The sequence below is a fragment of the Papaver somniferum genome, chromosome 3, assembly GCF_003573695.1.
Source record: "Papaver somniferum cultivar HN1 chromosome 3, ASM357369v1, whole genome shotgun sequence".
NCBI classification, from domain to species: domain Eukaryota; kingdom Viridiplantae; phylum Streptophyta; class Magnoliopsida; order Ranunculales; family Papaveraceae; genus Papaver; species Papaver somniferum.
In genome coordinates, this window is record NC_039360.1 from 90,233,116 (window position 1) to 90,246,938 (window position 13,823).

The 13,823-nt window shown below is 37.1% G+C and overlaps 1 protein-coding gene across 5 annotated transcripts; it reads left to right on the forward strand.

The window, feature by feature from the left end:
- The first annotated feature begins 286 nt into the window (after window positions 1-286).
- Window positions 287-13,602, forward strand: LOC113356784 (rho GTPase-activating protein REN1-like). Of its 5 annotated transcripts, none has more exons than XM_026600002.1 (25): window positions 287-404; window positions 523-684; window positions 778-876; window positions 1,598-1,634; window positions 2,395-2,474; window positions 2,888-2,955; window positions 3,059-3,137; window positions 3,393-3,537; window positions 4,131-4,253; window positions 4,893-4,970; window positions 5,131-5,186; window positions 5,314-5,383; window positions 6,063-6,147; window positions 6,839-7,082; window positions 8,652-8,885; window positions 9,416-9,820; window positions 9,936-10,012; window positions 10,518-10,578; window positions 10,681-10,764; window positions 11,227-11,340; window positions 11,424-11,584; window positions 11,686-11,755; window positions 12,160-12,363; window positions 12,702-12,896; window positions 13,137-13,602. In XM_026600002.1, exons 2-25 carry the CDS (start codon window positions 646-648, stop codon window positions 13,308-13,310), a joined length of 2,982 nt encoding a protein of 993 aa, XP_026455787.1. In that variant the 5' UTR covers window positions 287-404; window positions 523-645; the 3' UTR covers window positions 13,311-13,602. The 5 variants fall into 5 exon arrangements, with proteins under 5 accessions (XP_026455787.1, XP_026455789.1, XP_026455791.1 ...); XM_026600004.1 differs by having other exon boundaries at window positions 9,963-10,012; XM_026600006.1 differs by having other exon boundaries at window positions 13,044-13,509.
- Window positions 13,603-13,823: the final 221 nt, after the last annotated feature.

A 13,823-nucleotide genomic window follows, 5' to 3' on the forward strand; every position in this document is an offset into this window, starting at 1 on the left:
TTACTGACGAATCACGTCCCGTTGACCGAATTTTGGACCGAATCTGGATTTTACAAAACCGTATAATACTCGTACGTTTGCCGTTCCGTACGTTTTCCGAATCCCGAATTACTAACTAGGGTCCCGTGTTTGAAAGAGAATGTTTTTCGGTCCCCACAAGTGGAGGATGTCCTCTCTTTTTCTTAAATTACTAAAACAGCCTTCTCCTTTTTCCCACCAAAAATTTAGCGGTAATTTATTATACCGCATTTGTCGGACCCGTTAAAAATCGGTTGCTTGACAAACGGAAAAATCTGGGCCCAAGGAAACTGTCCGACAGAGAAATCTCACTTTACGCATTCCTTCTCTCTCCTTCTCTTCTGATCGCGAAAATACTGATTCTCTGATATTCTTCCCTTTTCAAGGTTTGTGATGTTCAGACATTTCCTTTTTTTTTTTCGATTTTTCAGAAACCCACAAACCCTAGTTTTTCAGATTTTCTTGCCATTGTTTGATTTGAGTACCATTAAATCGTAAATGCAGGTTGTATTTGGTGCTTAATTCGTTTGATCGGTGAAGCATTTTGTGTATTTTCGTCTGAGATCTTGATATGTTTCTAGTTTGAGACTTGTTTGGGAAATTCCGGGATGTGATTCAGTATCAGTTATGGTACAACGAAATAACTCAGAAGCTAATAATAACCAGGTTAGAAAATGGAACAATTTGTTCACTTTGTGTATGGTATTGATATGCATAAATTTTTTTGGTGTGATTTGGTCTGAAAATTGTAATATTCAGGGAGATGGTAGCACCACCACTACCACTACCACCACCACCACAAATACACCTCCTACAACTGGGGATCAGCAACAACAACGGCCGCGTCCCACAAATACGGTAATTGATCTCAAATTATTGTTTGTTGTGTTGTCTGCATTTGGTATTTTGGTCATTTTGTTTTTCATGAAATTTGTAATTTTCTGGTTATTCTGTTATACAAATTACAGCTCTGTAAATGGGTGAACGGGCAAAATCTACTTAGGTCTATAGAAACATGATTTGATCGATTTTTATTTGTGATGTTGGAATAGATTAACATTAGGGGTTGGGTTTAGGTAGAAAATTCGTCACGTATCATTTTCTAATGCTTCTTCCCAACCAAAGAAAAGTCTGGATCATAGATGCGTTTACTTATGTTAGTTATTTATTCCTGAGCTTCAATAGACTAAGAAAACCCGTTGTACAGATATGTAAGTAACTGATGTATGTACTCCTATGATCGCCCTCACATTTTTTGCCCATTATACAGTTTGTTAATACATTCAATTTTGTATAAGAATCTTGTTTCTTCAGTTCCTTCCATTTGGCCAAGGTGATTTCCTTGGTTACTGTGGATGTGATAAATTTTTTATTTACTGGATAGATTTTCGGCTTCGCTCATCTAGGGTTTAACAATTCTTCTTGCAGTTTTAGACTGATAGCACTGGCATCAGTATGTGTTTCCCTGTAATTGATATCAATGACTTAGTTGCACATTCATTTTCTTCTTCTTTTCCTTTTTCCTGCATTATTTTATAAAACACTCAAAGCTTGTATCCTAATGATATTGTAATTGCAGGTTTATAAGAGTGGACCACTTCTCCTTTCGTCAAAAGGTGTATTACTTGCTCATTGAGTAATTCAGCTTGAGCAACAGATATTGGTTTCTCTGCTATTTTGACGTGATTTGATGTGTTTGTAATTAGTTGTTCGTAGTAGATACAAAATTAGGCGAAAGTTACTTCATAGTTGTTATACAGTCTTTGGGAAGCCTATTTTAGTTAAAACTGTTCATGGAGGTGGCCATCTGATGCAATTTGTTTGGGTTGCAACAAGATTGGGAATCTCGCAGCGTCTTTGATGTGGTCATTCATCTTTGAGTCTGTTATAAATGTTAAAATAAGGACTCCCATGCTTTTCTCTCATTTTGAATATCCTTTACTTGTTAGATAATCATGTACTCATGCTGTTTGACTTTTCCATATTCTGGATTGTTAAGACTTCACGACAGAACAAATTTGTAACTCTTTTTCCTTGGTGTTACATTATATGTTTCTCCATGTACTGCAGTCACTCTTTTTTTCCTTCAAATGTACACAATGGATAATCTGCAATGCAGTCACACCTTTTCCTGAATCTCATCAAATGTACAGGATGGTGTTGTATGTAATCCAAATGCTGCAAGAGCATGTGCTAGTGTTTATAGTTAATGAAAGTGATCGACAAATTTCAGGTTGTTTGGAATCTGCATTACTGGAATGCAAATGTTTAAATCTTCTCAACTTCATTATCTGAATTTGCATTGAGATGTACATGCTTGACAGTTTGAGATGCTTCATCCGTGAAATTAATACTTTACAACCCATCCATGTACAGGGTTAGGAGGATGGATTACATGGAAAAAAAGGTGGTTTATTTTGACACGCACTTCATTGGTCTTCTTTAGAAGCGATCCAGTAAGCAACTCTTTTTGATTTTCCTCTGAATGTTTTTGACTTCTTTTGAATTTGGTTGTCTCACATGGTAGTATACAATTTGCCATCTCAAATATTCCCTGATTAACTTGGTAGCTTAATAGCTATTAACTGACCGTTTCACAAGATGCTTCTTCTACTTGTGGTGGCTTGGCACTAAATTTACAATGTTATATAGCAGCAGCATGGACACATGACGCCGGATTTTCTTTGTTGTTCTTCGTCTTTTTTACTACTCTCTATTTGCAATACCTTAAACGATTTCCTTGTCTCAATTGGCCGAGATGCACATAACTTAAGCTTCATCAGATCTAATTTTATTTGTTTTCTTTCATTACAGTATCCTTGATTTTTTTGTCGAGGAAGGTTGTACTGACTGTTGTTTCATTTTCCAGAGTGTTACTCAAAGAGGAGGTGAGGTGAACTTGACCCTGGGTGGGATAGACCTTAACAACTCAGGCAGGTTGGCAGGCTTTATTGAATTTTATTGTTGGATTATTATATGATGATGAACTGAAAGCAAAGTGCCAGTAAGCTATTAAAGTGTCACTGTTTGGATATTGTAGCGTTGTTGTCAGAGAAGATAAAAAGCTCATAACAGTGCTCTTTCCCGATGGTCGTGATGGGCGAGCTTTCACTCTTAAGGTACCTCCTATTGGCCTTCACCAAGAGGCACCTCTTGGTGGTTATTCACTTACTGATATATAGGATTTTGATATATTTTGATTCTAACAAGTGGTCAAAAGGGTTAAGGAAAGATGATTTTCTCTGGCATTGCGGCAGGAGTAGAGAGAACCCAGCAACCCATTATTTTTCATTATTTCCTGACTGTTTTCCTACTTTTCTTATTAAATTTTCCCACTGCTGGTGGTTTATCCTTGCCTTGTACTATTTTTTAAGGCTGAGACTTCAGAGGATCTCTCCGAATGGAAGACTGCACTTGAGACTGCTCTGGCACAGGCGCCTAGTGCGGCTCTTGTAATGGGGCAGAATGCCATCTTTCGCAATGACCAAGCTGAAACAGTTGAAGGAGGTTTCGATCAATGTGAGTTCCTTTTGCTTTTCTTATTTGCATGCACCTAGTCTGTGATTCTGCTGTCAGGTTTTCTTATATTATTTTCCTTGCCATAGAAAGCAGAATAACTTCCTTTGAAAACCTTTTTAGGTTCCTTATAGATTTTGCAAAGCTTGTAAGTTTAGTATTATCTGATGTTTGGTTTCCATCTACAAAGTGATGTAGACTTTGGGTGATATGGATTGACCAGAACATAACAATCATGTTAGAAAAACTCATGAAGTGGTCATAAATAAGTTACCTTGGCGTTACTAGCCATGATCTGGGAAGCTGATTGGAAGATGTCATAATATAAGTCTGAACTAAGAATTACCTCAAGTCTTTTTCTTGATTATTGGGTTATGTTGATACGGAGTTATTTTTATTCTTCTTTAATCTTATTGGTTTTGCTCTTCACTTTGTTCATCTTGGTATGTAATCTCACTTGGAAAAGCAGTTCTATTTTGATGTCATCTCCCTTTTCCAGAATTCCATATATGATTTATTTCTGATGTATATGTTATATGGTTGTTACTGAGGTTAGTTATTCAGTCAATTGATCTGGTGTTACACCTATGCTGTAGGGGGTAAGGATAAGCAAGCTGCGAGGTCCTTGGTTGTTGGTAGGCCAATACTACTTGCTCTGGAGGATATTGATGGAACTCCATCGTTTTTGGAGAAAGCGCTCAAGTTCATGGAGGAGCATGGTATGGCTCTTTACTACTAAGTTTTTCGAACTTAGGTACCGAGTTATCTGATCTCTTATGGTCAAGGGTTAAAGCTGCAGTCTTGAAATACGTTATCTGAAGTAGAGTATTGCCTGAGAAAATTGGATGGGAACTTGGATAATGACTAGCAGTAAATAACATATTAGGGACCCTTGCTTTTCCGTTCCTCCCATAAAGTAATCCTAATCCCCCTTCTCTTGTATGCTATTTAGAGGCATGTATCATTATATTAGTATGTGATTACTGATTGAGTTCCTATAGCCTTTAGGTTGATTCTTAACTCACTATAACCAGTAACCTTATGTATGAAGTGCATAAACCTAGGATCGCATATGTGGAAATTGTAGCTATAGGCTGAATCACTAATTCTGCCACTTGTACTAACTAAATGTCTAGAGTATGCATTCATTATGAGCATTGGGAATCGAAAGAAAGTTTGATAAACATAAATAAGGTAACTGTAAGGGATTTAATAATAGTTGTTAGACATGGTACTATGCCAACCTTGTCCATGATGGTAATATCATCACAAAGATTTTTCTTTTGACTCATTAATTACCGTCGTAAAATTGCACTTTATTCATTTGAGGGTCTAACCTTTAAGGTGTTGCCAAACAGGATTTAGAGTAGAAGGTATCTTGCGGCAAGCTGCTGATGTTGATGACATCGAGCGCCGGATCAAGGAATATGAGCAGGGTGTGTTACCTTTTTGGTCCTTTTGTACTCATTGCATTTTTTTGTAGATAATTTGTTAGTAAGACGAATATAGCCAGTATACATTTTGTGCTTTCATAATATTTTGTCCTTTTGTACCTTTGGGTTCATACTATATCTCAGACATGTTGCATTATTTTAGGGAAAGATGAGTTCTCTCCAGAGGAAGATGCACATATCATCGCTGATTGTATCAAGGTTAATTTTTCCGGGATCGGACAAATGACCACTATTTATGTGTGAATTGATGTTTCTTTTTTTCTTTCAGTGTTACAGTCTTGAATATCCTAAAGTTTAACGCCTTGTTCTTGCTTTTCTGTTCCAGTATGTCCTTCGGGAGTTGCCATCATCCCCAGTTCCTGCAGCTTGTTGTAATGCACTGGTAGAAGCATGTAGTAAGTATCTGCGTTGGAATATTTATTTACTGATGATGTCATGCTGCATATTCCTATTGGTATACTTGATGGTAGCTGCATGAGCATCTTACGCATGCATTGTTTGAGACTCGTCAAGTCTTGAGCTAAATAATAAACCCCAGGTATTCATTGTGAAAAGGATAAAAGGAAAACTGAACTATGTAACAGTTTCTTGGAGGTTTTACGCATTACATGGTTACGTGTTGGCATATTTGAGTGCCTTATGGATCTTCCCGTAGTAGTAGACCTTCATGGGAGGAAAAGAAAGGAAAAATATGAATGTATAAGGAACAAAAAGAAGTATTTGGTTGTGATGTTTCTTCATTTCATTCTGTTTTGAACTTTCATAGCGTTTGCCTACCATAATATTCCCTTGGAACCATGGATACATTCACTTATCAGCAGTGTGTGTTTGTTATGATATGATTTGGAAAGTACATCTATTAGCTATAAGGGTTAGTTGAGGTCAAACTTAGCTGCAGTGGGTTCAGAGAGTATGCACGAGAGAGATTTATGCTTGGTGTTCACCTAGTCCACTATCTATTTTTAAGTCTCTTTAAGCCCCTCAAACTTATTTACTTTTGTGATGCTCGACCGGTTAGCCTTTTTCTCTTCGAATATGATATACTCATTTTTAATTGTTGGCCATATTGTTTAGAAACTGATCGTGGAGGTAGAGTCAAGGCTATGCGTGCTGCTATATCTCAGACATTCCCAGAGCCAAATCGACTTTTACTGCACAGGTATTTATCATCTCATCGCTTGCTATTACTGCTGAGATGATTGTTTATCATGATGATTTATGGTTCCTTATGTTCTTTAACTTCTCGTATTCAGTATTTTAACAAATTGGTGCTAGTGGAGCTAAAACATTTGGACCTCAATTTTGTATCAACTTACAATTCAACATGTATGCATATCATATTTCTCCACTGCCAAAGAAGGGATTACCTAATAAGTTTCGTTTTGTGTTCTCACTGCTGAAAAATCAGAGTGCCTAGCCTTAAACTATCACCAGTCGAATTAACCTATGGTTGGAAAAAGCACATCTTCTTTCTGCTCAGTACATGTTGTTTAGTGCAAGAGTTGCTTTCAAGGCCTTGGTCGACCGGGTTGTTAGAAAGTAGAGTCATCTCATTGTGTCACAAGTGTTCTTATAATGTCTGGAATTCCACATTTACAGCTAAAAATGGATTAATTTTGAAAAGTAACTGTACAGCAAATGGTTGTAGTAGTAACATATAGTTATGCTACATTTAACCTAGTTACACCATGTTCATGAGATTGCACCTCAGTATTTACCAAGTTGGGCCAGAATGAGCAAAACAAATTTTATTGCACCTTATTGTGATTCTGCCCGGCTTGCTTCGGTTCATCAGTTAAGTTGCTTTCATCAGGATATAATTTTCTTATCTATGGTTATTTCGATTTTAGAATACTAAAAATGATGCAAGTTGTTGCTTCTCACAAAGCTGAGAATCGGATGAGCACATCGGCTGTAGCGGCTTGCATGGCACCCCTACTTCTACGCCCCCTTCTGGCAGGCGATTGTGAGCTCGAGAATGATTTTACTCTTGGCGGGGATGGTTCTGTTCAACTTCTGCAAGCTGCTGCTGCAGCTAACCATGCACAGGCCATTTGTATAACTTTATTGGAGGAGTGCAACAACATATTTGGGGTAAGCTTTATCTGTTTTTATTTTTTGGCAAAATTCCGAGGGAGTGATTTATTAGATAAAAGAAATCAAAACAGAAAAGGAGTAGGACGGCTTTATTAGTGACCTCCTTTTTATGAGAAACGTAAGCATTGATTTGAAGTTTTGCAAGGGGAATCTTTTCTTCTGACAGCTGCTTTCCATGTACCACTTGCATCTTAATAGATTAGGTATTTCTTTTCTTTCACGTCTGTGTCGTAGAGTCATCTAGAGATGCATGACCAATCTTCAAATTCAAGTTCCCCCTTGATTGGGTGGCTGGGCTCCTTGTGTCTGTAAAAGATTTTGTGGTGTTCATTATTCAATGCTCATTTTTGAAGCACTTCATTAGGAAAGTAAAAATTGTTGTTTCCACGGAGATAGTCACTAGCTGGACAAAAATCAGTTTCTTTGTTAACTCACTTAAAATTTCGAATTAGTATGGGTAGCCAGAAACAGGCTCTAATCTTGAAGAGCTATAATGTAATTTGGAATGCGTAAAAAGCATGTCGTGCAGTTAATTAAATATATTCATGCCAATGCTCATTTTTTAAGCAAATATATTCATGCCAATGCTCATTTTTTAAGCACTTCATTAGGAAAGTAAAAATTGTTGTTTCCACGGAGATGGTCACTAGCTGGACATAATCAGTTTCTTTGTTAACTCACTTAAAATTTCGAATTAATCTGGTTAGCCAGAAACAGGCTCTAATCTTGAAGAGCTATAACGTAATAGTGGAATGCGTAAAAAGCATGTCGTGCAGTTAACTGAATATATTCATGCGGAAACATTTTTTATTCTTTACAAAATGGATATGTATTATTGTCATCCTGCTTATCCCCATCCTAATCAATTCAGTAATAACTTTCTGGAAGAGGCATGTTAGTAAGTGTGATTATTTTCTCAACGACATAGTAATCTAGTATACTTCCACAAGTTCGATATAGTCATTGTTCTATATTGTTAGAGTTTTAGAAGTCTGCATTCTTAGGTACACTTTTCACACTCAAAACAGAAAATTCTAAGTTAAAATGTTTCTACTCTATACATAAATGTGACTTTGAAGTGTTCCGGTAGAGACTGTATTGGCTTAGGGGTTTCTTATGTCAATGCATATATAAATTGCAAAGAATCTAGTGTTAAAGGACTTATTTGGGACAATGGTTCATACTCTTGCTATAGATATCTTGGTGGGTAACTCCATTCATCATCACATTTATGATGGTATTACGTATGGTTGATTTGGGATTACTAGGCCAATTTTTGACAGTTTTTTTACTTGTTTAAACTGTCAAGTTTAGTGCTTCAGTTCAGTTAAGTGAGCAGTACGCTGGTAGTAAATAGAACTAGGTCAATTATAAAGGATAGCAAGGCTGCAATTTTTCCAGAAACTTTACCTTTTCACTGGTATCTTTGCTGTTTTATTAGTTTCAAATTCTCTGGGGTAGACTAATGCACATTGTTACAATTCTGTTTTATGTATGGTACAACAGCTTTATTGTTCCTTTTCTATTCAATATAGTTACTGGTGTAACTTATGAAAGCATTTTCAGGATGGTGATATACAAGATGGTTCATCTCCTGAATTATACTCCGGGACAGACGAGAGCGGCACAGAAGATGGTGAAGCTTCTGATGAAGATGAGGATGAGGACGGGGATGAGGATGATGGTAGTGATCATGATTCACAATTCGACCCCGACGCTGAATCGGAAGAAGATCTTGAAGATGCAAGTAGAACAGCCAGTGAAAGCAGTGGCGATGAAGAGGATTTGTACGACAATAAGGTTTGTACCCTTATGCCTTTGTCTTCATGTATAACTTGCATACACTGAATGGTAGAACATAAAACGATTGAGTCTTGAAATTTTACACCAGGAACTTTTCAACAAATATGTGAATGGCGTTTAACTACTAGCCATAAGTTACAAGCTGATTTTGTTGAACCTCTTTGGGAAGATCTAGCTAGATTTTAAGATAGGATGCGCGTTGTTCAATCTCAATGTGTTTGATTCGTCTTCTTTGGATGAATTATGAGGTAAAGTAGCGCAAGTTGATCTTACAGGCCAGACTTGGCTTTCTGCATGGAGATTGTGGCTGTCAATCCTGCTCCCTCACATGGCGCGCGTGTTCTAATATTTATTTTCTTATGTCTTCTGGACTAATAGATGCATTAATAAAATAGATTTAGATAGAGAAGTATGCAACTATTGGATGGTTTACCATATGTCGTGATACGAATTCTATTCTGCAGAATGAGATACTCTTGTTCCATTTTCATATTTTCTGATTTCATACTCCACTTTTGGTGATGCAGGTTTCTGAAGGTTGTAATTTGGATTTTGCGTCTCCGGAAGCTCAAATAAGTTTGCAAGATAACCAGAGTCGGAAAACCTCCTCAAGTCAGACTCAAGATTCACTTTCTCAGAGTGCTAATGCACAAGGCAATAGTAGTTTGCAAAATCAGAAGAATAACAATAGTTCAGCGGTTCATGGGCGAGGGTCTCCTAAATCAGTAGGAGACCCCCCTCCTTCACCAGGCATACTGCCCAGTGCGAACAGTGCTTGTTTAGGACCTCGTCCTCGCGATTCTCCAAAGAAACTGGGAGATCCCCCTGTTTCACCAAGCCTGCCACCTCATTCACCCAACACGAACTCTGTCAGCAAATCTTATGAATCCGTGGTTATTTCCAGACGCCCAACTGTTTTAGGACGTACTCCTGTGAGTATATATCATGGCTGAGTTGTCATACCGTTATTTTAGTACTTGGTTCTTTTAGGTCGACCAATGTTCATTTTTCTTCTCTTTGGTTTTCTAATCACATTTAATGGTTCAGCGGAATTCATTACCATCTGATTTCCAGGCAAAAAAGAATCTGTCTATGGAATCCATTGATTATCCAATTGAAGAAGAGTAAGTCACAAATATAATCCCTTCTTGAATCCATGTCTTCCTCATTTTCTGTTTCAAGTATAGTTAGTGGCGAGCATCTTTTCTTAATCTCTAGTTCTCTGCTTACTGTGATGTAGTTTGTTTGCCTTTTATTTGATAGCTGTAATTGTCATATTTTTTAATTTTTCTTTTAGGACTGGAACATTCTCAAATCTTAGTCTTTCTTGTGTAATGTGCTGACATTTTCGGGCTCTTTTTTTCTTCTGTTGTAGTATAAAAGATAATACGTCAAGAATTTCATGTATTTAGGTTACATGTTATATTAATTTCATTGTTACAATTCACAGTTATTGAATAATAATCGGAGAAGTGAATTGCTACACTTTGATCTCATTGTTGATGAAATTGCAGATTTTGATTTTCACTACCAAGATATATTTTTCTGTTGCTGAAATTGGCTGTCAGCAGTCCTCCCAACTTATGTGAAGTTGTCACATGACTTATTCTTTGTCACATTGATATCTAGGGCTGAAATTCAGCGGCTTGAGGATGCAAAAACGGAGTTGCAAAATAAAATTGCAAAAGAGGTATGAGCATGAGCCCCTTATGTATGTCTAGGTATTGTAATTGTGTTTATTTGTCAAAACAAGACCAATAATCTCTAATGGTTGCTTGCATTTTCATGGCAGGCAAAAGAAAATGCTAGTCTACATGTGAGTTTGGAAAGAAGAAAGGAGGCTTTGCGTGAACGTCGTATAGCCCTCGAACAAGATGTATGTCCTAGTAAATCAACATCAAAATAGTTAAGGCATCTGAATATTTGCATATCTATAGTAGCTTGTCAAAATATCAAAAAGAAATGAGAGGACTTGAGAACATGGTACACCTTAGGAAACTGAAAAGGACTTGCCTGTGTTACTTTGTTTACATATTTACCCAGTTTATTATTATTACAAAATAGCCCCCTTGTCTTGGTCATTCCAACTCTTGGACTTACACCAGTTTTTATCCACCAACTACCAAGATATTCTTTTATCTTTTACAAGTCTGTTTATGCATTGAAATTAAATCCTGTTTATGGGTGGCTTAGCTACCATATCATATTACGTCATGTCACATATCCTATCACCAATAGTTGTTTCATTCTTTACCTGGTAACCTGATTCATCATATACTGGAAATTACTACTAATTTCATGAGTAGACTGTAGGTAATGATGATAGTTCTTTAATCAGGTGAAAAGACTTCAAGAGCAGTTTCAGAAGGAGAGAGAATTAAGGGCAGCTATGGAAGCTGGGCTGAACATGTCATCAGGACGTTTGCCTATCTCTTCTAATATTGATAAAAAGGTATGGCATAGGCTTGGCAAGTTTTTCATGTTGAATTGGAGTTGTTCTTTTCACAATATAGATATTTTGTAATTGTGCTCTAGACAAAGGCAGAGCTCGAGGCAATTTCACTAGCAGAAGCAGATGTCAATAATCTGAAGCAGAAGGTTTCTGATCTCCATGAACAACTTAATAAACAACGAGAAACATCTATATGTGAATCATGCGGCCAGCAACAACAAAAACCAAACCTCCAAGCAGGACAGTAAGTCCCTCTATTCTTTTTGAAGCACTGGCCTTCTTTTCCTTAAATTGTTCTGTGTTTTTTACTTCTTTGAAAGCTCATGCAGTACTTGCTTAATACAGGAACGATCAACGAAAAATTGACGAAGCTAAGCCTGCTTTACCTCTTCATGAATCATCAAAGCAGAGAGAGGTATGTCTTTCATAGAGCTTTTACACTTTCATTTGCTAGGAAGTCGAATTGAATTGATGTGCATAGAGAAAAGAACATAAATTTCATAGCTTATCTTAAACATTTTTTAAATAGTAATGCCTTCCTTCGAGCATTGTTAGTATGCAGATTTTGCGTCGACATTGGATTCACTTTTATCAACTATGTCCTAGACGCGCTTTTATCGTAGAATTCCTATTTGCTTCTATGACTCTAATTTTCACTGTAGTAAAAGCTTAAAGTGGAAATTAGAAATTTCTTTTCTTTCCTGAGGTTCTCCCTTCTTTTTTTTTTCTTTTTTCTGTTGAAACTATTGGAATGCATAATCTAATTAGGTTATGATTCTCTGTCATGCTTAAACTAATCTATCTTACTATGTAAAACAGGATAGTTCATCCAGTGAAGAAAATGATAAAGTGAGAACACGTAAAACAACTCCTTCAGCCAAGAAAATCTCGAGCAAGAAGCAACATAAAGACTCGGCTCGTAAAGACAGTAACATATCTGTAGGTTCTGGTTCTTCTTCGGTGGAGCCTCCAGCAGAGGCACCTATTACTTCTAGTTCGAATAAATTGGTTTCACAAAGCGAGGTAGGACTCTCCCTTGAGATATTTACACTTGTGTATACAAAGATGAAAAAGAAACAACGTTATCTGTTAGGATGGGACTATTCGCATGGCTTCTTAGAGCCACAGAACCCAACATTGTACCTCTTTCATTGTCACCAACAAGCTACATCATGAACATAGTCTAATGTTGAGTGATAGTTAAGACTTTTGTCCTTGTAATATATCCTTGTCAGAAATCTTCCTACTTAACTCTGCCCTTTCTTTACCCGAGTTTTGTAGTTTAACCTACTTTTGCTTCAACTATAGGCTTTATTTGTTCATGACACTTCTCGGATATTAATGCTGTCTATGCACAACAGGATGCTTCTGAAGGAGATAGTGAGAAACTGAGAACACAGGAAACATCGTCTGCATCTAAGAAGCAGTCTGCTCAAAAGCAACAGACAGACTCATCAAGCCAGGACAATAATAATAAACCAGGGTCTGCTTCATCATCTTCTGGGGAAACAGGGGTATCAACTCTTAATTCCAAGAAAGCAGGTTCAAAGATTGAAGTAAGTCTTCCCGTCTAGCAATTTACTTTGGTGCCACTTCTCATTCATTGCCACTGCCCCCAAAAATGACCATGGATCGAATTTCTTTTTTGCCTTTTCTTATGGTAACCCATTATATTGATATGAGGAAGTTTATTTTTTTTTTAGTATTTCAAGTAGTGTAGTCAGTATCTCTGTGATGGTTGATTTGATCGGAATGTGAGAATACCTAGTTGACACTTCACCTGCATCAAACAACAGGCAGCCGCTTCCACATCTTCGGCTCTTTCAAAGCTGACGACCAGACTCAATTTTTTGAAGGAACGGAGAACCCAGATTGTAAATGAGCTACATAACATAGAAACCAGCAGGGGAACTGATAGTTCTAATAGTCAATCCCCCAACACTCCACCTCGAAGGACCAACTCCAGATGATAACAAAAAGAAGGCCAGATTAATGTAGACCAGTATGTTATGATTATATTTTGTGTCTCGCAGGGATGTAACATTGGTGTTTTTGTATCTAAAAAAATTTGCAGTTCTACCAATTTACATTTTATTTAATTATGTTTTGCTTAGCAGTGTACAGGATTGCAAACTAGTTATAGAGTACTTGATTGTTTTTAAGGGCGTAGTGCAGGTGTTCAGGGCACTCATGGCGGCCAAATCCAGATCCAGATTATTATTTTACTTTATTTTTCCATGCATACTCTATAATTACTCATTATTATTTGTAAATGACGAATAAAAAAAATCAAATGTGGCTACAGCTTAAACTTTTAACCACGGCCACATAGTTTGGTCTTTGGAGCCATGATCTCCACCAACTGAGCTGCACAGTCTTGTAATCAAACAGCGTTAAGCATTTTTAACAGTTGGAGAAAGATTATGAATCTCATTACTTGTTGTGTTGTGCATGAGAACAGCAGCAAGTGAGTTTGATGTCAA